The 24,536-nt window shown below is 43.4% G+C and overlaps 1 protein-coding gene across 1 annotated transcript in view; it reads right to left on the reverse strand.

The window, feature by feature from the left end:
* The window catches only part of ndst1a (N-deacetylase/N-sulfotransferase (heparan glucosaminyl) 1a), a 47,483-nt gene that overhangs the window by 2,972 nt on the left and 19,975 nt on the right, over positions 1 to 24,536 (reverse strand). Inside the window, exons 2-13 of the mRNA XM_030739038.1 lie at positions 13,741 to 14,754; positions 11,298 to 11,780; positions 10,463 to 10,550; positions 9,910 to 10,064; positions 8,876 to 9,061; positions 7,680 to 7,808; positions 4,759 to 4,941; positions 4,212 to 4,308; positions 3,852 to 3,975; positions 2,830 to 3,004; positions 2,565 to 2,735; positions 1,264 to 1,373 (exon numbers count right to left, since the gene is read on the reverse strand). Coding sequence (XP_030594898.1) covers positions 1,264 to 1,373; positions 2,565 to 2,735; positions 2,830 to 3,004; positions 3,852 to 3,975; positions 4,212 to 4,308; positions 4,759 to 4,941; positions 7,680 to 7,808; positions 8,876 to 9,061; positions 9,910 to 10,064; positions 10,463 to 10,550; positions 11,298 to 11,780; positions 13,741 to 14,286 — 2,447 coding nt within the window. The 5' untranslated portion in view covers positions 14,287 to 14,754. The remainder of the gene's footprint in view (positions 1 to 1,263; positions 1,374 to 2,564; positions 2,736 to 2,829; positions 3,005 to 3,851; positions 3,976 to 4,211; positions 4,309 to 4,758; positions 4,942 to 7,679; positions 7,809 to 8,875; positions 9,062 to 9,909; positions 10,065 to 10,462; positions 10,551 to 11,297; positions 11,781 to 13,740; positions 14,755 to 24,536) is intronic.

Genomic DNA, 24,536 nt, shown 5'->3' on the forward strand with positions numbered 1-24,536 from the left:
AATGAGACAACGGATGGTGTCCAGGGGGATCTCCCAGATCTCGATTAGCATCACTGAACTCCTAGACAGTCTGAGGTGCAACCTGGTGGAGTTGTATGGACTGAAACATAATGTCCCAGAGGTGTTCTATTGTATTTAGATCAGGAAAGCATGGGGGGCCAGTAAATGGTATGAAGTCTTTCATTCTCAACGAACTGCCTGCATACTCTCACCACCGAGCATTGTTGTGCACCAGGAGGAACCCAGGGCCCACTGCACCAGCGTAGGGTCTGACAGTGGGTCCAAGGATGTCATCCTGATACCTAATGACAGTCAGGGTGCCGTTGCCTAGCCTGTAGAGGTCTGTTCGTCCCTCCACGGATATGTCTCCCCAGAGCATCGGTGATCCACGACCAAACCGGTTGTGCTGAGCAATGTTACATGCAGAAAAACGTTCTCCACGACTTCTCCAGACCCTTTCACATCTGTCACATGTGCTCAGGTTCATCTGTGAAAAGCACAGGGGGCCAGTGGTGGACCTGCCAATTCTGCTAGTCTTTGGCAAATGCCAATCTGGCTCCACGGTGCCAGGCAGTGAGCACAGGGCCCAATAGAGGATGGTGGGCCCTCGGACCACCCTCATGAAGTCTGTTTCTGATTGCTGAGTCAGAGACATTCACACCAGTGGCCTGCTGGAGGTCACTTTGTAGGGCTCTGGCAGTGCTCATCCTGTTCCTTCTTGCACAAAGCTGCAGATACCGGTCCTACTGATGGGTTAAGGACCTTCTACAGGCATGTCCAGCTCTCTTGGAGTACCTGCCTGTCTCCTGGAATATCCTCCATGCTCTCCTCCAGGAGTTACCAGGATTTTCCTGGAATACCTGTGCAACCTCTGTATGATCCAGGTATTGCCATGCTACCAGTAGTGACACTGACCCTAGCTAAAAGCAAAATTTGTGAAAAAACAGCCAGAAAAAATAAAGATGGGAAAAATGTCAGTGGCCTCCACCTGTAAAACCATTCCTGTTTTGGGGGTTTTCTTACTGCTACCCCTCTAGTGCACCTGAAAAAAAGCAGCTGAAACTGATTAACAACCCCTCTCCTACTTAACTAACCAGATCAATATCCCAGAGGTTTAACTGACTTGATGCTACGCTCTGATTAAAAAGTGTTCCTTTAGTTTTTTTGAGCAGTGTATTTGCATTTGAAGCCAGGAAAGCTATTAATGAAGCTGCAAATTAATCTATAAATTTGGCAGTGATACGCTGGGATGGGGATACTTACGCTAAGATCTTGTGGTAATTGATAATGTTAGTGAGGCCAAGAAACTTCTGGATTTTATCCATGACTGAGGCAGGCTCGGTTTTCAGCATCTGTCCATCCAAAACTAACACCTGGGAAAGATACAAACAGTATGAGAAGAGGAACAAGATGGCTGTGTATGCACAGAGCTGTAATATAACCTCAAATAAATAATAAATACAGCTGACATTTAAAATGGATACCAATACTGATATTTAATCTGATATCAGTTGATACATGAAACATAAGCAAACAGATTTTCCTAACTTTTGTTATGTGTAGTTATTTATGAGTCCTTATCAAGATAATGATGATACTTTATTGATCCCACAATGGGGAAATTACAGTTAACAATGCAATAAAAAAAATATTTTTTTAATGTCACAGGAAGTCATGGATTACTTGTTTACAGCCTGATTCTGTTTGGATCAGCTGGTTGCTGCATTTTTGGCTTCTAAACACATGTTGCAGACAGGGAAGTTGTTGAGTGTCCTCTAGTGGGCAAACTATGCAACCTCAACACTCATAGCATGGTTGAAGGGTGTCTCTCTCGTCTATTCTTTACTTTTTAAATTTCCATTTATTGGCCAGTGTATCAGTATCGGCCAAATGCAGATACTGGTATATAGGCAAATAGATAATATTGGCTGATATATTGGCCTGGCTCGAATATTATGGCAGTTTTTAAAGTATAACTTGATATAAATGCTCATATTTCAAAACTTTCAAAAACTTTCAAAAGTTTGAAAAACTCAAGTTTGAATAAAATGACCTGCTGATAGAATCCACTGGAGCAGATTCTTATTGACATTCTTGTTCAGTAATGCTGCTCACACTTAATCCTAACTCGCTGGTGCAGCTTACAATTTTTGAGCAACAAGTGCTCGTTTTGCTGTTGAGAATTGTCCCTAAAGAGCAGCTCCCTTCCCTCAAGGTCCTTGGATTTAAAACACAGACTACGAGGAATACAAAAGAGAGAACAAGCTGCCCTTACAATAAATTATTTACCATACATAAATTTATACACCCTGACATACACACATTTAAATTGTTGCAGAGTTATTATAGTTTTGTATTTTATAATTTTTATTTCATTTTGATTCTTTGTTTCTTCTGTATTCTGCTTTTATTTAAGTTCACAAAATCGTTTCAGTTTTTACAGTTGTAGTTTAGTTAACAAAAATGCCCCCCCCCAACATCTAGTTTTGTTTTAAATTACTATAATAACCGTGGTTTTAACTATACATTGCCCACCACTAAGCACATCAAGCCCTGCATGGTACCTGGCTGGAATGGTAAAAATTGAGCCAGCGCTCCAGGTGGATGGCATACCAGCCCGGCACCAGACAGCGATTCTGTAGGACCCGTAGTTTGACAGGAGTGTCACGACCCGCAGTGATGACGTCGTGGAAGGAGTATTTCAGTGCCACTGGGTCGTCGTGGGCTCTTTGGTGCTGTGGGCAGATGCAAAAAGTAAAGAGAGAGTCATTTACTTTGTATAAAACAATTCCCTAACTGCAGTGATTAGTGGAGTAGCGGGTGACCAACCTGGTACCAAGAGTAAGCTCTGTCTGCTGGGTTGATGAGGATGGTGATGATCTTGGCTTTGGGCAGGAGAGCTGCAGCCCTCTGGGCTGCCACCTCAGAGTCAAAGTAGTTAGCACTCTTCTCAAAGTAGTAGTCTGAGCTAGTATTGGAGGGCAGAGGGAAGTATTCCATATACCTAAAGCACAAAAAAAATGCACAAACACAGAAAAACATTATGAGCAGCCAGAGTTGATCTGATCCAATTTGCACTCTGCAGATAAGGATAATTTCTGTGTTTACTGTGTGGGTGACTGACCATGCACAACAGCTTGGCACCCCACATACAAAAAAAAACCAACAAAAAAAAAACATCTAACACTATAGTGTTATACAATGTTAATATTTGGGCAGCCCACTCACAGAAATTTCCAGTCTGCCAAGTACATTTTGCATTGGTTTGTTTTCAGATTGTGTGCATTGATGCGTGAAGTGTTGCTTTAATGCCGCTCGAAGTCAATTAAACCTACAGGAAACTCAAAACAGTGACTCTTTAGATGAATAGGTGTTAATTGTGTTGCTCTCAGGAATGTCACAAACGAGCAAATTTGCTGTTTTGAGGTCCTGGCATCGTTTGCATTTTTCTTTTTAAATAACAAAGTGCGAATAAATTATTAACTGCTGCTGGCAGTTTGTTTTTTTCTTTTGCTTTAAATGCAAATGGTCTGCACTCCTACCTAAACATATGGGGAAACGTAACTCCAGATGCAGACGCAGCAAAGTTGTGAAGCAACTGCGACTATAATTACAAGTGAAAACTGCCTTTTTCCACTCACAGTCTAGTTTATATGCTAACATGCTGAAGAGAGATGTTAAAATAAGAGCACTGTGAACAGTTACTGTCAGTCGCTTCGATGCTGCAGCATCAACACCAAACAAGAGGACAAAAAAAAATGTGAACATCAATTATATTATGGGGATAATTTTGGCATGTAAAGTGTTTCTTTACCACTGCACAAAAATGAGGCGAGTGTAAAAATAATTACCAGTCGATGCCTCTGTGGTAATTATGCCCATTGAAGAACTGGATCTCCTCAAAAGTCTCCTTGCTCGGGTAGTTACTGGTCAGGTCAGGGTGCATGCCAAGAAACAGATAGAGAGCTGTTGTCCCTGAGTGAAGAAGAGCACAGCAAGTGTCACTGACATGACTGAGATGGTGAGAACAAGAAAGAGGATGTCTCTAGTAATAGCTCTAATAATAGAATTTTATACATAAAAGGCAACTACAGCCAACCACGATAACAACCTCTCGTGCTGTGACTTCTGCTTTCGAGCCGAATGGCGACTGTCACATTTTATCATTTCTAACTACGCCCTGTAGAGGGTGTTGAAGTACTGCTTCTCACCTGTCTTCTGAGGGCCAATGACGAGCAGTTTGGGAAAGCGGTCACATGTTTTCTCTTTGGACCAGATGTCCTTGTGCCTTTTGTCCTCACAAGGATCCTGTAGCCACCACAAAACACATAAACAACCCTGTGTTACAAAATTCTAACAGATACGAGAGCAACCGAACAGTGTAGTGGTCATAATCAAAGCGTCGCACACATTTTGCTTGATTTATGGCACTGCGTAACTTGTCGAAATCTCACTACACATTGTCGTGATGCGGATCTCAACAACTGCGATAGGTCTGTGTGGCAGTGATATACGGTGTATACTGATTACAACAAGGATGATACTTCTGTAATGGGCTGTAATTGTATCTAGCTTGCTCGTTATGCTGTGCAATAGCTTGTATTCTGCCAGTGTGAGCATATGCTGTTTTTCTCATTTTCATAACTCGTGTGCAGAATACGTGTGCAGACTCAGAGCAGGTTCTGAAATGTTCCCTCCTCGCTGAGTTTCAGTAAAGTATAGAAATAAGTAATATTACGCTCAGTATGTTCTTTTTACCTGCCAGAGGGGATCTCTCTCAGATGGGAACAGGCTGAAGTACTTCTGAGCCAGTTGGACAGGTGGCAGGGTCTGCATCTTCAGGTTGGTCCATGTGTTGACGAACGTCACCAGGCTTTTAAAGGTGTACAGGCCGAGGCGGTCGTTCCCATAGTTGGACAAATGGGTCATGAAAATGCTAATCTGTGGGCAGAAAGGGAAAAAGCACAGAGATACTCATAATGTTTTCACTTTCTGTTTGCTTGTTTCTCTGTGTGTCTGTCACCAATAATATAACTCAGAAGGTTTTGAACCAAAATTGATGAAAATCTGTGGAAATATTCCTTAGGGGCCTAAGAACATATGGTTTTATCTTCAAGGTCAAAGGTCAAGGTCACCACACCCCCAATTGGCAAAATTTTAAAGTTCATATCTCAGTGAATTTTTCATCTGTCACGATGAAATTTGTCACTCAGGTATAAAAAATTACTCTTGATAATTATTGTCTTTTTTTTATTTTAAATTAAAATACTCACAGTAGTGCAAAGTGAACTACAAACCCTAATAAAAGTTACAGAGTCAATTCACATCTCTGCAAATGTTTGTTTTATATTTGTTTTGTTTTTTTAAAGGATGCTATTAGGGTACATACAGATAAAATATATCCAGACTATATATGCCATCATCTGTTCAAGTGGATCTAATTTCTTTTAAAACAAATATAAAATCATATTTTACAGTTTTTAAAAGCCACTAAAATACATTTCTAGTCTTTGAGATCTAGTAATTTATGATGGATTATAACAACATTGGGTGGTACCTATACTACAGTATATACCCTATAGTATCAGCGAGGTATGAGGTGTGTGTGCCCTTCTAGTTTCTTTATGTTTTGCTGCTTTTGAGCAATAGTTCTCCAGTCTTTCTGAAGGTATTTCAAAGCTTTTCTTTGGACATTGGCTGCTTTTCCACTCATTTTCAGTCCAGTCCTTGTACCTGATCATTCTCAGAAGAATATGTTTTTTGTTTGTTAAGTCCCTTAACACTGACCCCTGAATTATTCAAGCATAAAAAAGGCAGCTAACTCAAGGGATGAGCGAGTTTTGAGTCTTCACATAACAAACAACTTAGAGAAGAACCAATTTTAAACTGTATCTTTACACAAACAGTTACTGGCACCCTGTCATAAAAAACACAACTTGTTCCTATTTGAGTTGAATCTATAAAAATGTCAAATCATGTCAGTTTGACAGACATAAAATAGTATTTCTGTACCAACACTGTGATTTCCAAATGAAAAACTTGGCATATCTCAGCATGGTATCCTTAAATTTTTTTTAGGAAACTGGACAAGTGGAGGACAAAAGAAGACGAGTGTCAGGCCTAAAAAAAATACTATCTATGGCAGGTGAAAAATATCTGAAAGTCATGTCCTTAAGGAATAGGAAAAAAAATCCAGCAAAGGCCTGAAACAGGACCTGAGAGATACATCTGGCCCTTCAGCTGATCCATCTACTCTTCACTGAAGCCTCATCAGAAAGGGTCTCAGTGGAAGGGGGTCTGCCAAGAAGTCATTCTTAAGGAAGGGAAACAGGCTGAGGTATGCCAGATTACACAAAAACTGGACTGAAAAGCAGTGAAAACAGATATGATGGAGTGATGAATCCAAATCGGAAATTTTTGGATCAAATTGTCATCAAGACATATGTCAGCAGAGTGGTCCAACAGTGAGTGTCTCCAGCCATCAGTGGAGTGGAAAAAAAGGTGGAGGTTCTGTCCTGGTTTGGGGCTGTATTTCAGGCAGGGGTGTTGGAGACCTTGTTAAAATTGATGGAATTATGAACACAGAAAAGTACAGACAGAATTTGCTCCACCAAGCAGTAACAGCTGGAAAGCATCTGACAGGCTTCAGTTTCCAGCCTGACAATGATCCCAAACACACTGCCAATGCAGTAACAGCATACAACATAATGGAACACTATCATTCATGGATTGGCCTCCCCAGAGCCCGGACCTCAACGTCACTGAAGCACTGTGGGGTCATCTTGACAGAAAACACAAGAAAAAGCAGCCAACATCCAAAGAAGAGCTCTGAATGTGTTTCAAGAACTATTCCTGAAGCCTACTTAAAGAAATGAGAAGAAAGCTGCCTCAGAGAGTTCAGGCTGTGGTGGTCACTACAAATTTTGACATTGAAGCTCATTAGAATTGTACAAACTGTGGTTTTGGCCTTCGAGCCCCCCATTTCCCATTTTCCTAGCAAAATATAAATGAGGGGTGGCTCAAGACTTTTGCACATTGAAATGATAAACCGATTAGCTCAAGAAAACAAGCAGATGAATCAATAATGAAAATAGCTAATAGTTGGTGCTGTACATTTGGCTCTGCCATTCATTACTGTCACTGTAAAGTATAATGGAATTTATCAGTCTCAGTATTAGAGCATCGCTGTCCCTGTTCTCAATAAGCCACACAGATGAATGTTTCCCCATTCGGGGTTAATCATACACAGTATGAGAAAAAGTTCTAGAGAAATGGAAACTAGTAAACTTCTAGTAAAAATTGGAAACGGCAGTTTTAAAACAAAAAAACTGCTGAAACAAAGCTTTATGATTACTCGGTTTAAAAAAAGTCTTGGTTAAAAAGTAAAGCTTTGCAAAAAAAAAAAAATCCAATTATCTGCAGACCTGAGTAACCCATTTATATCATCTCAAAGCAAACATGCTGACAAATAGAAGGAATTCTCAACACTGTTTTGGCTCCAGCAACAGAAGCTTTCACAGCAGAGTAAAAAGAGCGCGCTTGATGCAGACATCTCTGTGTGACTCACCGACTAGTCATTGTCCTGTTCCTCATTTAAATTTCAATTTACACCATCAGTTAAATGGCTTTCCAAGCGCACAAGACAATTGAGGTGTTGTGAGGATGTGTAATTGACTCACGGGGTTCAGGAGAACAGTGAGGAAGAGTTCTCCCCCATTGATGAGTTTGTCCAGCTCGTTCGGACTGCCTGGGTAGTCTTTGTAGAAGATAGTGTGCGTGAAAAGACCACACGTCTGCCTTGGCAGCACCTGAGACATAAACAAACACAAAGTCACCAAACCAGCAACAAGGAAAAAAAAAAGGGAATGAAATTACACACTCGCGTAAAAAAGATCACGAGAGAACTGCATTGTCACAAATAAACACACACCATCAGCCCTCCGCTGAGAGCCGAGCGAAGCTGTCAGTACTCCAGGCAGTTACCCCACACATTGTTTGCTTTCAATAACATTCATATTATGCAGCTCATCTAGCCAAAGCAAACCTCTTATTCACTCAGAGTCTATATGGAAATTCATGGAAATGCGTTTACAGTTTGGAGTGTCTGGGGAACTGAATATCAATCATCAGTAAGCAGTGGAGACTGTCCACTCAGATTGCTCTATCTCAAGGACAGGAACAGAGTTGTGGGACCACACAGGCCGACTGAATGCCAGCACTACAAAGCAACTGGACCGAGGCTGCACTGCTTCTTATCAGCACTGAAGGTCAACCTGGGAAAGAAATGGATAAGATTTTTTTTTTTCCCTTTTGAACCTCTTGAATGTATTCCATTCAACTTTAATTTTACTCTCTTCAGCACCAACTAGGATGTGAAGCTGAATAAAGTGCGGGGTGGGGGGGGGGGGGGGGGGGGGGGGGGGGGGGGGGGGGGGGGGCACGACCCAGACAGGTGTCTCATGCAAGACTGGTTCACTTGACTACATTATCATTTGGCACTCGACAGGAAATACAACCAAACAGGACTGGCCTTTTACAGCGCTTCTGATTCCTTAGACGAAAAATAATAACACTGTCATCATGATCATCATCTTTAGGTACGAGACGAGAAAAGCAGACATGCTGAGAAATGCAGGATGATGGAAAAAGAGCAGGATGAAAAGAAAGTGCCGGTCATAAGAGAGGAATAAATACAAAGGAGGTGGAGGAGGAGGGGGCGATAAAATATGTAGATGGTGGGAAAGACCCCTGAAAGGGATTACTGGCTCAGAAGGTAATGGATGTTGAGGAGCCAAGTGGAGAGAAAGCTAACAAGCCAGCGGTAAGAAGATAACGAGGCCTTTTGAATGCCTGGGTGTACGAAAAGTTGCCTTACACTAATGCCGCTATGGATGAAACCTCGCCGGAAGCGAGCTGGCTTTAGATGTGGATATTCCTCTGTGCTGGTCACCTTGATGCCCCACACTTTCTTCCAGGCGTCGTACAGCTGCATGTGTACAGGGTAGACACCTGAGTGGTGAGGAGCCACCGCGTAGCCCATGTTAGTGGGGATCCCGTGCTCCTGGGGACAAAAAAAGAAATGGAAATGTATCAAAATGAGGCATAGTGTGACAGCCCCTGTCAGGCTCTGTGGGTGTTAAGAATCCTCCGAAATCAAGGAAGTGGTCTGCGTCTTCTTTGCTGTATTCACACTGACTGTATAAGCAGGAAAACAATGCAGCGCGTGCAAATATATGCAACTAATAACGGCCTCAATGTTCTGTTGCCCATATTACACCATTTAAGAGCTCTACCAAACCTATAATTTCCTGTTGCTGCTCTGCAGTTAAATCTTTAAGATATTTTTTTTTTTTTTACTGTGAAAGGGGTCACAGAAAATGCCCCACGTATGCTAACACAATTAGAGTGGACGGAAATCATTCCTCATCAAAATGTGTGCGCAAAACTTAATTCTTACAAGTCTTTGTTTACGGACTAAGTGAGCGAGCAATGAGACGAGAAGGAGCAGCCACAGTGAGATATTAGATAAGAGCTTAACAACGCCTCAGCAAGCCCACTCCCACAGCATCCTCTTATATGGAGAACATGCAGGTCTAAATCATCACATCTGATTGAAATCGCACTATTTTTGCATTCTTAATCAAAACAATGCAAGATTTATGGCTACAGGCAAGCAGATGCAGAAGATTCCCTCTTGTATTACAGACAAAATAGCTGCTCAAGGCAGGTGTGCTGCTAAATCAACCAAGCTTCAATCTCTCTCTCTTTTTTTTTTTTTCAACTTGCAAAAATGTGAACAGCTTGCCCGAGACTGTCTATTTAAATCAAAACAACAGGCTAAGCAAATATAAGCCTGATCAGCGTGTTTACTCAAAACTGTGATGTGACCTTTGCCCCCCGTTGACTCACCATGGCAAATTTCTTGTTGAGCAACATCTGCTCGGCCAGCACGGACTGGTTATGAAATAGATGGGGCTGCATGTGGCTCCACATGTGAGGAAACCACCAGAAATCCTTCACATAGGAAAGCAGCAGGTCATCTCCCAGGTCCTCCTCATCAGATCCTGGACATGAGAGATAATCGGATGGGAGAGGAAGAGGAGAAGATGGAGGGAGAAGAAGGGGGTTGGCAGAAAAATGGGGGTCGATGGGTTATGAGGAAATTGAAGATATAAAAATGGGAGATGACAAAGAAGAGGCAAAGGTAAAATAGAGCCAGTGATGACAAAGAGAGGAAATGAAAGTCAGCGAGGCAAAAGGGAAGACAAAGTTCAAATATAAGAAGGAAGCATTTGAGAAATGAGAAGCAGGAAATAGAGACAGCCAGGGCATGACAGAGAAAAAAGATGATATGTGAACTTAAAGAATATGAATCACAACTTTCCCAACTTGAAGAATTATTTATTTCAGTTTATCTCAGCATGAGTTAATGACCAAAAGTTCTCTCCGGGTTGCGTCTTACCAGCGTGAAAGAATTTCCCTGAGAAGCCCAGATTGAAGGTGAAGTTGGGCACATGGGTGCGCAGCTCCCTCTGCGTCTCCAGCAGGGCCTGAAAAAGTAGGAGGAGAGCAGCATGAGTCAATACACGATGCGCTCAAAATGGTGCACGAGCGCATTAATGAGAAAGCGTGAACACCCGGTCGGTCGTGTGCCCACATACATATTTTATTCTGCAAGTTTCTTTCGGTAAACATCCAACATCCACTCCCAGTTGCCTCACTCCTCTCCTCCATTCTGTTTGATATTTTGCTCTCCTCTGATTCGGGTGTTTGTTTCATTTGATCTCCGTGCTGGATGAGACTCCCAGCACATACCCCTTCTCACTCTCTCAGATTTCTCCATCATGTCAGGGTGTGATGCGTCTCTACAAGCAAGCTGCTGTGCTGCCAGTAAGGAGGCCTTGATGCTTCTTCCATAACTTTTTCTCATACCCTCTGCCTCCACATGTGAGGCGAGTCTGTTCTGCTCTGAGGGGACGCAAGCAAGGAGCTTTTCAACATTCTTTGTATGTCTCTGGGCCCCTGAAATATTCATTGCTGTGGAGCTTCTGTGACAGTGTGAGCAGTGGGGCCTGTCAGCTTTGAGCAGCCTACTGGGACGAATGCATTCAAAAGGAGTGGAGGAGCGAGAAGAAGGGGTTTCTGTATGACTGGCAGAGGGTAGAACATGCTATGTGTGAGGCAATTTTTTTTTTATATTTCAGCAAAGGGCTGTTGAAAACATCAGTTGATGAATAGATAAGTGGGTTCAGTTTCTATTCTGAGCATCTTTTTTTCACTGTGAAACATAAACTCACCTTTACATCAGGCACCTTCATGCGGGTGCCCTCCCTGCCCACAAAGATGTCATCTATATCCACAAGGATGTAGCGCTCCAGGGACAGCGAGAGCCGCTTCCCCGTCAAAAAGGCCACAGCATCCACAAACACCAGCTTGTGCAGCCAGAAGGCCAGGTTGTTGCCGAACAGGACCCTCTGGATGCCATCGTGAAGCCCCAGATCCTGCACCACTGACGGCAGCAGAGCAGCATTCTGCCCCATCGATGCGACGCTCTCAGCCGATTGGGTCTTGGCCAGTAACACAGGTTCGTATGTCGAGTGGTTGGACTGAAAAACAGTCCAGTCATCTCCGGGGAGAGGACCTGGCAGCGGCTGCCCGGATCGAGTGATAAAGAGAAGCGGGGACTTGGGGTTGACTGTGCAGTCCTTGAGACCCAAGTTAGAGTGAAGAAAGAGGGGGAAGCCTTTCAGCTGTGCACTGAGCAAACTGTTTTCATTGGCCTGATCAACACAGAGAGACAGAGACAAGAGAGAAATCACACAGATTCATCATACACCGGAGTGATGAAGACAGAAATGTATTGGAAATAATTCCCCAATTTCTCCAGTCATGTGTGAAATAAGGAATGTCAGGCCTGCTCAAACGTGAAGGCATGAGGCAGCTTCTACCTGCTATGCTCAATCTGGTATGCCCTGAGATTGCAGTCAAAATGAATAACCTCCTGCTGTGTTCTCAAAGACTCTGAGACTGAGGCTTCAGTGAAGGCTCAATGAAATTTCCCCACCCAAACTTGTAATTCCCCAATTGACTCTTACTTCATCTTGCACTTCATCTTAAGTCTTCCTTGGAATTTATTACCACGTGTGGGTGTTAGTGAGAAAGGTTAATTAGCATACACTGTGTGGTGTCCGCATGATGGTTACCAGTGTTGCTCTATTCATGTGTGCGAACTATAGGCTGCATATTTGACAGCTGAAAGAAATTCATTAAAAACAAATCAGCTGATATTCTTTAAGCAGGGCCATTTGTTAATACAGGCTTTATTTTCACATTGCTTGGAGTTCCATTACCTCAAGGCTGTGGATGTAGATAAAAATAATTGCAATGATTACCTATGTAACTGAATGTATTTCTAATATGTAGAAAAGCATACAAGTACACATACAAGCACACTCTCCTTTCCCACAGATCATGAGAGGGAGCCCAACTGATAAAGGATTTCTTTAGACTGAATCAAATGTTGATATTTGATGATTTAAAAATGTGATATATATTCTTTCAGACACACAAAATATAAACAGATTTCCCTAACATTTGTTATGTGTAGTTATTTATGTGCCCTTATTAAGATAATATGTGAAAACAGTTAATATAATCTTGTTTTGCTGTCACAACAAATCATGGATTACTCGTTTACGCTCTGCCCGACCAGCTAGCTGTCAGTTTGTGACTGATACTGATATATCGGCAAATGGCTAATATCCGCCAATATATCAGTCAGGCTCTAATTTCATTTAAAAAGAGCCACTTCATTCTCCATAAACTACATTTGACCAAATATGTATTCATTTTGTTTGCTGTGAGGTTATTTACATCCAGTCCTACAACATGTAAAACGATGTTACTTATGTTTGCAATCAAGTAAACCCTGTAGAGTTTTATGTGTAATGGGCAAAGTGTTGTAAATCACCAGTAACAGAAATCTAAATAAACTTAGCAGGGCTACATTAAAAAGTACTGTCAGAGCCAATTACAGATATAGAGCAGATGTAAGTCCATTGTTGTACAGCTGGAGTCTAATTAGAAGCAGTGCATCTGCTTCTGCAGAGGACCTCTGAAATTTGTATGAAACAAATATGCTGATGTGCTTTGGGGGGGAAAGCCAGAACAGGACAGTGATATTAATTGGGCAGATATATAAATGCACTGATTGGTTTCTCCTTTCTCCTCATGCTAAATTCCACCAGGAAACCATGATTTAACTCCCTAACATCTCCGTATCACCACCCATGCCTCCACAACTCCTTGTATATTCTTTACATGGCTCAGAGATGGTGATTAAAACTATAAGACCTAAAAAAAAAACTGGCCTTGGGCAAACATGAGCATCTAGGGATTTACTGATATAGAGAAAAAAGGAGAACATACAAGAGAAACACAGAGGGAGAAGAAGGTTGGGAACTGCATGGCTAGATTAAAACAAAGCAGAGAAATAAGACGCTGAGGAAGAAAAGAGAAGAAGGCCAGATTGCAGAATAAAGAAAAAACAGAGATACAGAGAACATAAGAGAGACAGAAGACACTGCAGTGGGACTGAATGATATTGAACCAGGCAGGTCTTTCCAACTCTGTGAATCCCATCTCCTTAGAGACGGTGGAGCCAGATGGACAGGGCAGAAGGTGTGAGTGAGAGAGGGGAGAGAAATGAGGGAGGCAGAAGGAGTGTGGTGTTGTCCTAACCTTGAAGAAGCCAATGATGCCCACTCCATATTCCACACAGTATTTGTCCAGCAGCTCTCGGTTCCAGGCGTCCAAGTTAACATACTTGAGAATGTTCTCATAAATAACAAGTGTAAAACGCCCTTTTTCTTTGTCTGTCAATGTGGGCATGTCCCCTTTACCAGGAGAGATCTCAGTCCGGTACCTGAAACGGCCAGACTCCAAAATGGCCACAATCTCCTGCCCCAGTTGAGAATATTGGCTTTCCACAAACACCAGAACAACAGGATCTGTCCTTGCCCCTCCGGGATCTGCCCCGGGGCCCCCTGAGACGCTCCGCAAAGGCAGCAGTCGGGACGGAGTGACCCGTGGGTCGTCGGAGTCGGCGGACGCTCCCTCGGCTCCGGATACACCCCCTCCTGACGGCTCCAGCTCCCGCTTGACGCCATATAGGAAGTAGGCAGAGATGAAGACGCTGACGGTGCAGAAGAGGAAGAGTAGTAGCAGCGAGGTCTGCAGGGGGAGGAGACGGACCTGCCGACGGAGGCGGGTCACACATCCCAGCATCGTCTCACGCCACACCGCTCTGCCGCGCCGGCTCAGCAGCACACCTTGGGGACAGTCTCTCTCGGTGTGGGTAGAAAACAGCGAGCAGGGGTTATTCAGAACAAGGTCAGTCTTGTTATGGAGCTAAATACAAGAAGCATTAAGATAGCAGCTGCAGCAGCTACTGGAGAAAGAAATGAGGCAGTTTTGGCTCTCCCTCATATTGCAGCACTGCTTATGTCACCATGGCAAAACAAATAGGGGGCCTTGGACTGCTGGTACACACTTATGCCTCGCGGGGAGAGCTGGCAGGCCGAGTCACTGGTGGAGAAAGATGATGGAAGACTCCATCACCTGTCCATCATGTAAACCTGTCAACCATGTCCTGGCTCGATTTTGCTCCACTCTTTTGATTGGAGAATAATCTCTTGAGGAAACAAAGGCCACGCAGGTCATCTCAACAGCATTCCCCCAGGATTAAATCCTGACCTAGAAAAACGGCAAGACAAAAGGAAATAGTGTTAAAATCTAACAGCACAGCATCAGCTCCTATAGAACAAATAGCATATCACATTCTTTTGTTGAGTGGGATTAGCGGTGTGTGGGAGATGTTGTACACTGCCAGTGCCAGCACTCCAAAAGTTCGCTCCAAAGTAGTCCTTGCACTCACCTACACAAAGTAAGAGCTGCCAGTTTCCCCCTACACACACACACACACACACACACACACACACCACACACATACACCTAACCCCTGTGTGTGCAAACATAACACACACACACACACACACACACACACACACACACACACACACACACACAAATTGCCCGCTCACGCAGCCTTCACACAATCAATAGGCAGAATTTGAGTGACAAAGCTTCAGGGTGAGCCAACTCCCAATTCAGCACAGTAGAATTGTGTGACTGCACGCAAGTGAAGCCATCACCCATGGGGACACTCGCCTTCTATTTCTCTCAAATCCTCACAGTATCGGAACCAAAATGGAGAGAAGGAAGAAAAACAAGCTGATGGAAGGGAAGCAATCCAAGAGCAGAGGAGTGGATGACAGTGACAGACAGACCTGGCAACAAAAGGATCCTTTACTCTTGGAGAAAATCCCTTATCACACTCTCTATACATTTCCATACCCTCGGCAGACCTAACATAATATACCAGCCCTTTAGGCAACCTCCATCAAGCCAAGTGTGAAAAGTAAAGCATACAGCATGAGAATGGTGTGAGCGAGTCACTTACAAAAACATCATTTCTCCATTAAGACTCCTGGTGGAGAAATGAGACGGAGCATCATTACCTTTGCATGGAAATGGTCTGACCATTAAGCTGGAGAGCTATTGCAGCGTGCATGCAATCCTGTATAAAAACCATAGATGCTGCATTAGAGACACATACCCCTCAACCCAAAGACATTAAACAGTGACCACGAAACCCAGCGAGACACAAAGTGGACATAAAATAGATGTAATAATGCCATCAAAGGGTTTATTAGTAACCCAATAAACCTAGGTTTAATTAAAGGTAAGCAGTAACATCAAAAATACACAAGTGGCCACACTGAGCTCATCTCAAACAGAAATCAAAAGTGGAGAAAAATCAAGTGCATCCTGTGTCCTTTTAATGAAATCAAGGTCAGCATTCTGGCAAGTGTCTCTGCCCCAGCTATCCTTCCAGCTAAGCTTAACAGGATGCCTTAAATCTCCCTCCTGCAAGAGCAGTGGAAGAAATCGCACTTCTTTTTCTCTGAGTCGTGTCCAACTTCCCTCTTCATGGGGATGCAGAGACTAATGTAAAGAGAGGCCATGAAAAAAAACAGTGGGTGTTCAGAGAATATATCACAGTGGAGCAGACAAAAACCAACAGAGCTGGTTGCTTGAAGATCCCCGGGTACCTTGTTTGTTCCTTTCTTAGGGAGCCAGGGTTCGTGCCACAGCATATCAAAGTATGATTAGCCACAGGAAGTGACTCCTGATGGAAACAGTGAAGCAGAGGACATGACCAGGGTTACAACTATTACCAATACAAAGAAGCACAGTTTTTTTCTTTTTTGGGTTTCTTAGCCAAAGTACCTCAAACCACTTCAAAAATGGACATAGCTCCAATAATGAGAGGCAGAATATTATTCAACAACATCATTCACTTGCGCTCAGTGAACTCATACCATGATGATGTTATTGTTCACCGAGGTGGTGTTTCAGAGTTTGACGTTGAGTAGACACAAATGGCTGAAGTGATTTTGACCAACCTTGTCACACTGATTGATACATAAGGTTGCAAACATAAGGTACACCTGTTCAAATGCTCCTTAACACAAATATCTAATCAGCCAATCCCACGTCAGCAAGTCAATGCAATTTGGTGGGTAGACATGATCAAGACAACCTGCTGAAGTTCACACCGAGCATCAGAACGGGGAAGTAAGGTGACTTAAGTGACTTTCAGGGTGATGATTCAAATAGTCAAAATTTGGTGAATTAGGTGACTGAGGCCAAATCTGACTATTTCAGAACCTGCTGAACTGCAGGGATTTCCCCACACAGCTATATCTAGGGTTTCCAATGAATAGTCAGAAAAAGAGGAACCAAAAAAACTGCAGTTCTAGGAAATGAACAGTAACCAGAATAACCACTCATTACAACCAGGGTATGCAAAAGAAAATCTCTGAATGCAGAGCACATTGAACCTTGAAGCAGATGGACTACAGCAGCTGAAGACCTCACTGGGTGTCACTCCCATCAGCTAAGAACAGGGCAAAAAATAAATAAATAAATAAACAAAAAACACTGCCAGAATTTTGTGAAAACAACAGGAAAGCATGGATCCATCCTGCCTTGTATTGGTTCAGTCTGCTGATGGTGGTGTAACAGTGTGGAGATATTTTCTTGGCACACCTCGGGCCCGTTAGTATCAGCTGAGCATCGTCTAAACACCACAGCCTACACGAATATTGTTGTTGACCATATCTATCCCTTTATGACCACAGTGTGCCCATCTTCTGATGGTTGCTACTAGCAGGGTGCTGCACCAAAGCTCAAATCCTCTCAAACTGGTTTCTTGAACATGACAATGAGCTCACTGCACTCAAATGGCCTCCACAGTCACTGGAGCTCAATCCAGCAGAGCACCTTTGGGATGTGGTGGAACAGGAGATTCACATAATGGATGTGCAGCTGACAAATCTGCAGCGACTGTGTGATGCTCTCTTGTCAATATGGACTGAAATCTCTGAGGAATATTTCCAGCACCTTCCTGAGTCTGACATGAATAATTAAGGCAGTTCTGAAGGCAAAAGGGGGGTCCAACCTGGTACTAATGAAGTGCCCGGTGAGTGTACATCAGCAGATATGCAGCAAGGATTGAAATACAGGACTGGAGAAAATTTCATGAAACTAAAGATGCATTTAGTGTCCTGTTTTTTTTTTTTTGACAAACAGTCAAAAGCACAAAGATCTGTTTTTAAAACAGGAAGAAACAGAGAAGAGCGCCAAATGAATCCTAACACTGAACACACTGGAGGAATTGTTTTGGTTCAACGTTAATTAGTGAAATGTTTTTATTCCCAATTGAGTAACCTTTTAATTATGTATACATTTCAGATTTTTCTATTTTCAGCCATAGTGCCCTGCCCTGATTGGAGCTATGCTAAAGTCAATTCCTGTTAATGTGTAATCAGACTGAAGGCATGCTATCTTTGGCCGTGTCTGCAGGGAGACAATAAGCACTGCTGTTACTCTAATGACACTGTTAACATGACTTGGAAGCAGATCTAATGGCAACACAAGACTGAGCAAAGTCACAGGAAACCACACTTCTTGCCCAAATCACAGTAGAGATGACCGCCTCCCAACGTTGACCTTCACACTGTGATGCAGCAAGCTACAGCTGAGGGAGGGAGAGAGAACGAGAAGGTGATGGCCTGAGAGGCGGAGTGAGAGAGCAGCTGACACAAATAAAGGGAAATCTCAGGGCCTTGAGTGTGAAGCAGTGAGGTCAGGCCTGTTAAATAGAGAGCACAATACATTAGACTATGATGGGGCTGACGATAAAGCACCTAAACAGAATAATGGCTAATGGATCTCAAACGTCTGCATGCCCATCTCACCTAATGTGCTATGTATACCTTGGAAGAGGCCAAGCTACAGCTGGAAACGTGTCTGTACTCCTTTCTCCAAAATAATAGATTCAAAAATGCAGAGTGGGGGGGGCAAGGGGAGCATGAATATTTCATGCTTTGCAGAAGCTGATGAGAGGTATAGCCAGCAGACATATTGGTAAGGTGAAGAGAAGGCAAAAGGTTCGCAGACACCACAGTGTTCCAGTCTGCGCAAGAGTCAGAGTCTTAACTCATGCATAAAGGAGAGGCAGAAGGAGACTAATGCAGATCCCATAGCCAACCTTTTCATTCTCAGTGATGGAAAGAGCTCAGACCAAATGTGAACTCTGTAATTGCACATGCGGACTAAAGTCTCCCTAAATAGAGGTGGGCAGGCGGACCAGCGAGAGGAAAAAGACTCGAGTGGAAAGAAAGACAATAGCAAAAGAAAGGACAAGTTGGTCAACTTGGAAAGAAAAAAAAAAAAAGAAGAAAAATTAGCAAGAAATTTATCCTAAAGTACCACCATTAATCTCAACGCTTTGAAAACTACAATTAAAACACTTGGCTCATTATTTTATAGCAGCTGAAACCGAGTGAAATGTAGGCATAAACAATAGCAGGTGACGGCTGAGGGGACAGACTAATGCTTTTCCTCAGGGTGGGTGGTCACTTAAACCTGCTCGCTCTACATCACTGGAAACAGGCCAGAGCCATACTGATAGATTAATGAGAGACAAAGAGGAGCAGGGGGATGGAGCCTAGTCCTCAGCTGTAACAACTCTCTGGATAAACAATGCTACGGATGACCATATGCGGCTTCACACGTCTCACCCCCCCCGTCCCTCCCCGACACTGCTGTTGCACTTCTTTTAAAGTGTGAATAGGACTAAGCGTTTAGGGGATTTGCGAGGACAGTCAGTACATTAACACCAACGACCAGTGTCAGACTCCCTGTAGGTGATCCCTTGGACAAATAAACTTTTAAAGGAGCTCTAGGCCCTCCACATCCCCTCAGGACCCAGCAGTGACCGATCTTGTCCCCCTGCTGCTCCCCTCTCCAATCTGTCCCCTTTGCTCCTGACTGACAGAAATAAACGATGACCCTCTGTGCTCAATCGCCACAGGCCTTGGCAACTGCACGTTTCCCATGGAAACGCTGGAGTTAGGTTGAGTTCAGAGGCACGGAAACTGTGCCGAAGGAAATACAGTGAGAGGAGTAATCCGCAGGACGCTCATCGAAAGGCTGCTGGTTTGACCACAGCTGGGACAGACATGAGAGACTTGACAGAATATCTGCTTGTTTGTCTTTATTCCTGGGCAATATTCCCGAGCATTGTGTTCAAACACTAACACTAAATTTGTTCTTGTGTTTGCAAGGCCGTAAATGTCTCAGTGGGGCATGCGTCAAGGTTAAATGGGGAAGAATGACACAAGTGTAATCCATAATCTGTAATCCTGTTAATCTGCAAACAGTACCAAATGTGCTTATGGCAGCTCTGTTACTGTGTGAGATGCCTTGAAGGGATTAAGAAATGAGACACAATAGAGCCAATATGGTGAAGTTTGAGCAGTATATGAGGAGGGAGGCTAGAATGGCATCCATCTTTCTTTTTTTTTTTTCCATTTGAGAACGGAGATGTGCACGAAGCTCACTTAGAAGGCTCACTCAAAGCCTGACATTTTAGAGATGCTGACGGTCCGCGGCTACAAGATGCCCAAGTCTCAAGCAGAAAATAGCAAAGCTGAAGCAAATTTCTGCATTTGCATTCTGCCTCCTACCCTTTCTTGAGAAGAGATTAAACTTCAAAAAGCAAGAATTTTCATATTTTGTTTGAAGCACATCTAAAAGCAACAAACAGGCACATGAGAGCAGCAAGGACTCGCCTTCTTAAAGAGGTTACATTTTAAAAAGCCACAGTCACAGTTTGTTGTTTTTTTTCCCCCCCTTAAGCCAGCCTTGGCATTCATCAATATAAAATCAATCAATCTGAAATTTGAATTCCATTTTATGCATTCATTGTGGTTGCTGCGATTAAAGGCTTAGGCCGTGAAATAGTGTGAAGCGGAGCACCATATCCTCACTCCGGCTACCGCCTCTCACCCTTCAGCCAATCTGAATGCACAAGCAGGCAGCTTCATTTTAGCTGCAAACATTTACACCGACACTTCCCTCTCCCTCCATCTCATCAATTCATTTCATGCCACTGCGTGAAGGACAGAGGACTCGGGAGGGAAATGTAGTTTTGCCTTCTAATTCTCCAGAAAGTGCCTTTCAGACAATTTCCCCTAGCAAACCATGTGGCTGAATTATCACATCATTTTTCAGCACCTCAATTTACTGTCCCCAAGACTGAGGCAATTTCGCAGAAGAAAAATGCCTTTCCTCGGTTCGCCCATGCCCTTCCAATTACTTCTCGAGGCCCTACTCGAAGACCTCGATCCCTGTGCTGTCATAATTGAAATGATTGCAATGCTATTCTTTGACATAGTAACGGGACAAAGCGGGAATTATCTTCAAATACGCACGAGGTAGTGCAATCTTTACCTAAGAGCAATTATGGTGAGAATGGGAAGACGGTAACGACTATCACATAGAACCACTGCAGGACCCTGCCCTTAGACGTCTATTTAAGAGATCGTGTCAGATCCCATCAACACACAAATCATCATCAAGGAAGATAACCTAAGCAGGCACTAGCATAATGGCATGATTACACATTTATAACTTGTGAGCATGATTAAGCCTGAGATGACTAAAAAACAGGAGGAGCAGAGACTAAAATATACATGGCACTCGTGAATCATTTTCATCTTAGAGGCTCGCAAACCTGCAACCTTCTTTAGTTTTCGAGCAAGGATCTGAGAGCATCAGGAAGTGTAAAATGGACCGCCTCACACTGGGAAAAGCTGTGTGGAGTTGGGAGCTATGGGAAAACTGTGCCTGAGTGGAGACGGAGTGGAGAAGGATCATTAGGGAACAGTCTAACTGAGATGTGAAATGGTATTACACCTCTGGGCAGCTAGATAGAGGGGCACCGGCAGAGTGGAATCGACACCCTCATCAATAGCCTCGATCGCTTCCACGGAACATGTGAAAAGCAGCATATACGCACGCACACACACGTACAAACACACACACACACACACACACACACACACACACACACACACACACACACACACACACTCAAAACTTTACTCCTGTTGATAACTACCAGCAGGTTGGTGCCACAGTATATCTGTTTATAGACACTGTGTCCCATTTACAGGCACAGGGGGACACTGGATCAGAAAAAAAGAATCATAAAGAGCTGAACTTCTATTAACGTGAGCAGACAAACTGTTGCTGATCCAAAATGTCATGTATGCATGAGCTACAATCTAACTCGTGTAATTTACACAGGGGACAAATTAACCAGATAATAATTAGATAATGAGACAATGGTCTGATTAAGCCAAAGAGAAGGAAATAATTGACATCCTTTAGGAAACTGTGCATATGATTACTTCTTTAAGTGACACAGCAGACTATTAGATGCAGTAGCCACAGGGAGAAGTGATCCTACACTGTCTGCCATTGAAATACATATTAATTTCCTTCATTTGTCTTCCTTGATGGTCTGACATCACGGATATGGATGTCCTGCAGGGTTGAAATTATACCAGTGACATGTTTATGTGCGGAAATTATAGCAAAAATCTGTAGCGGTGAACAACCTGCACACTGGCAAAAAGTACACTTCAGAGAAAAAGGCAAGCACACTCTATTGGATTTCTGAGGGTAGAAAATAGGCTTGTAGAGCCTCGGACAGCCAACGTGAGGCAGAGGGAGGTGGCGGCAGAGGGAGGAAGGGGTTGGTCATTTATCATTTTTGTCAGTCCTGGTAGAAAAGGAAGGTGGGGCGGTGTGGGGTGGGGGGGCTTCATATAAATTGAGTGTAGGTGGAATCAATGTGGCGTTGTTGGTGAAAGCAGGGAGGGGTGAGCGAGCCAGATCAATGCTAGTGGGAGTGACTGTTTGTTCCCATTGTTTATCTACTGTCATCTCAGGACGCTAGTGAAGGACAAGGGAGCATGGCGGGCAACCCGATGTCTCCATTGGGGACTGAAGATTCGTTATGGGTCTCTCTTTACACAGACAATACACATCACTCAGAGGTCAAAGTCACGCTGTTCGTGAATGAGGCACGTCTACATGAATGCGAGTGTGGGAGTTGGGGTTTCTGAGTGGAAGGGGCAAATAAGATAACAGCACTTAAGAGTCAGTGTGGTTTCATGCTGCAGGGTCTGCTGACCAAATGCCCGTTCAGCTGAGAAAACCCTATGTAGAGCCCCACAGAATGTCTGACTAAAGCACAACAGTTTTATTAGGACTTTCACACCTGCAGCAGAACAGCAATAACAGATTTGCTGACCTGACATGAACCAGAGATGCTATCAAACAACAACAGTGCTCGTGATGGCCGCAGACGAATAAAAAGAAAACTATCAAACTAATAATAAAATCCCCAGGCATGCTGTAACAGGAGCCGTGGCACTCACATAAACAATATAACTGTCTAATCTGCTCAATCTGTGAGAAACCGGGGGGAAAGCAGCCGAGGTGAGCTTGTATCCTGGGCTGCAAAGAGGAGAAGTACAATACCTGCTCATGAAACGATGATGAGCTAGATTCAAGAGCCCCCCCCCCCCCCCCCCCCCCCCCCCCCCCCCCCGCCCTGAATTTCAGGTATTGCGATTCCCAGGGGACCTCTTCCTCTCCTTTCCTCCCTCTCTCTCCCTCACTTTTACACCTTCCCTCTTCCATCTTCCCGTCTTTCATGTCCAGATAAGAACCGGCCCGCACTGATCTGTCTGTGATTCGCGCAGCAGAAATGCGTTCCCATGGGAATATCGCAGCACGGAAGAATAGCTGACACAAGAGATGAGATTCTGTTGTGCTGCCCATATTTTTGCCTGCAAGATCAAATAGATAGGATTCCCCCTCCCCGTATGAAAACACACTCATAATCATCAGCTCGCTTTCAGCGCACAATCAAGAACAACAGATAAATGGAGGGAAGTGGAAATTTGTCTACAGTATATTTTACATAAACAAACAGCGCACAGTTGACACATCCAACTGCAGAGAAATACCGAGCCTCGTGATTGGCTTATCACAATAACAATAATTACACACCCAACTGTAGGCCCAGCCATGAATCTTATTACAAATCCTATGTGTTGCTTGAAACTGAGCCTCGACTTTTTTCTCTTCTCTCTCTTTCTCCGTCTCATTCTTTCTTCCACAGCAGCGGTTTGAAAAAACACAACCGCAGTTGAGCTCAGCTATACTTCCAGATTTTCCAACGTGGCAGCACGAGCCCCCACAAGTGTCCTTTCCATTTTCTTAATTGAAATAAAAATGTGAACAATTGTAAGAAATGTAATTGCATTTGGATGCAACTGCATGACATGTTTGTATTAGCTCCACTTGATATTAATGTAAAAAAAAAAAAAAACCCACATGAAGAACTCATAATTTTTAAGTGTTTAGATGAGGTAGAAAAGGTGCAGGCAGAGTCAGAAAGTTGCATTACATACTGAACGGTAAGCAACAGTGAAAATGCTAAAAAAAAAAAAAAAAAAAAAAAAAGGAAAACAGTGAACAAGCAAGGTCAGCGACTGAAAAAAGGAGTTAATTCACCACAGCTGAGGAGGCCGCCTTCAAAAACAGAGCATCTCTGCATTGAAAGACACTACTTTGAGGCCCACCAGGAGGTCTGCAGTACCTCTGAAGAACCTGCAAGGTTTCATGGCTGAGAGATGAGAGACAATGTGGCCAGGTGGTTTACCAGCTAGTTTTATGGCAGACTGGAAAATCACTGTTAAAACTGATGACATCTCAGCTAGTGTGTGCCAGAAGGCATGTGGGAGAATTTGGAACAAAGCTGAAATAGTTTTTGGAATAGAGAGAAAAATGAGCTTTTTTTTTTTTTCTGTCACACTAAACGCTATGTTTGGTGTAAATGAAAAAGTGTGATGTCATCATAACTCATCCTGCCACCACAAAGCCTGGTTGCTGCAGAATCACGCTTGGAGAGGCTTCCTTGCAACAAAACTTGGGTTTCAGCAAGACATTAATCCTAAACACAGGCCAACAGCTACACAGGAGTGGCT

The sequence above is a fragment of the Archocentrus centrarchus genome, chromosome 10 (genome assembly GCF_007364275.1).
Source record: "Archocentrus centrarchus isolate MPI-CPG fArcCen1 chromosome 10, fArcCen1, whole genome shotgun sequence".
NCBI classification, from domain to species: Eukaryota; Metazoa; Chordata; class Actinopteri; order Cichliformes; family Cichlidae; genus Archocentrus; species Archocentrus centrarchus.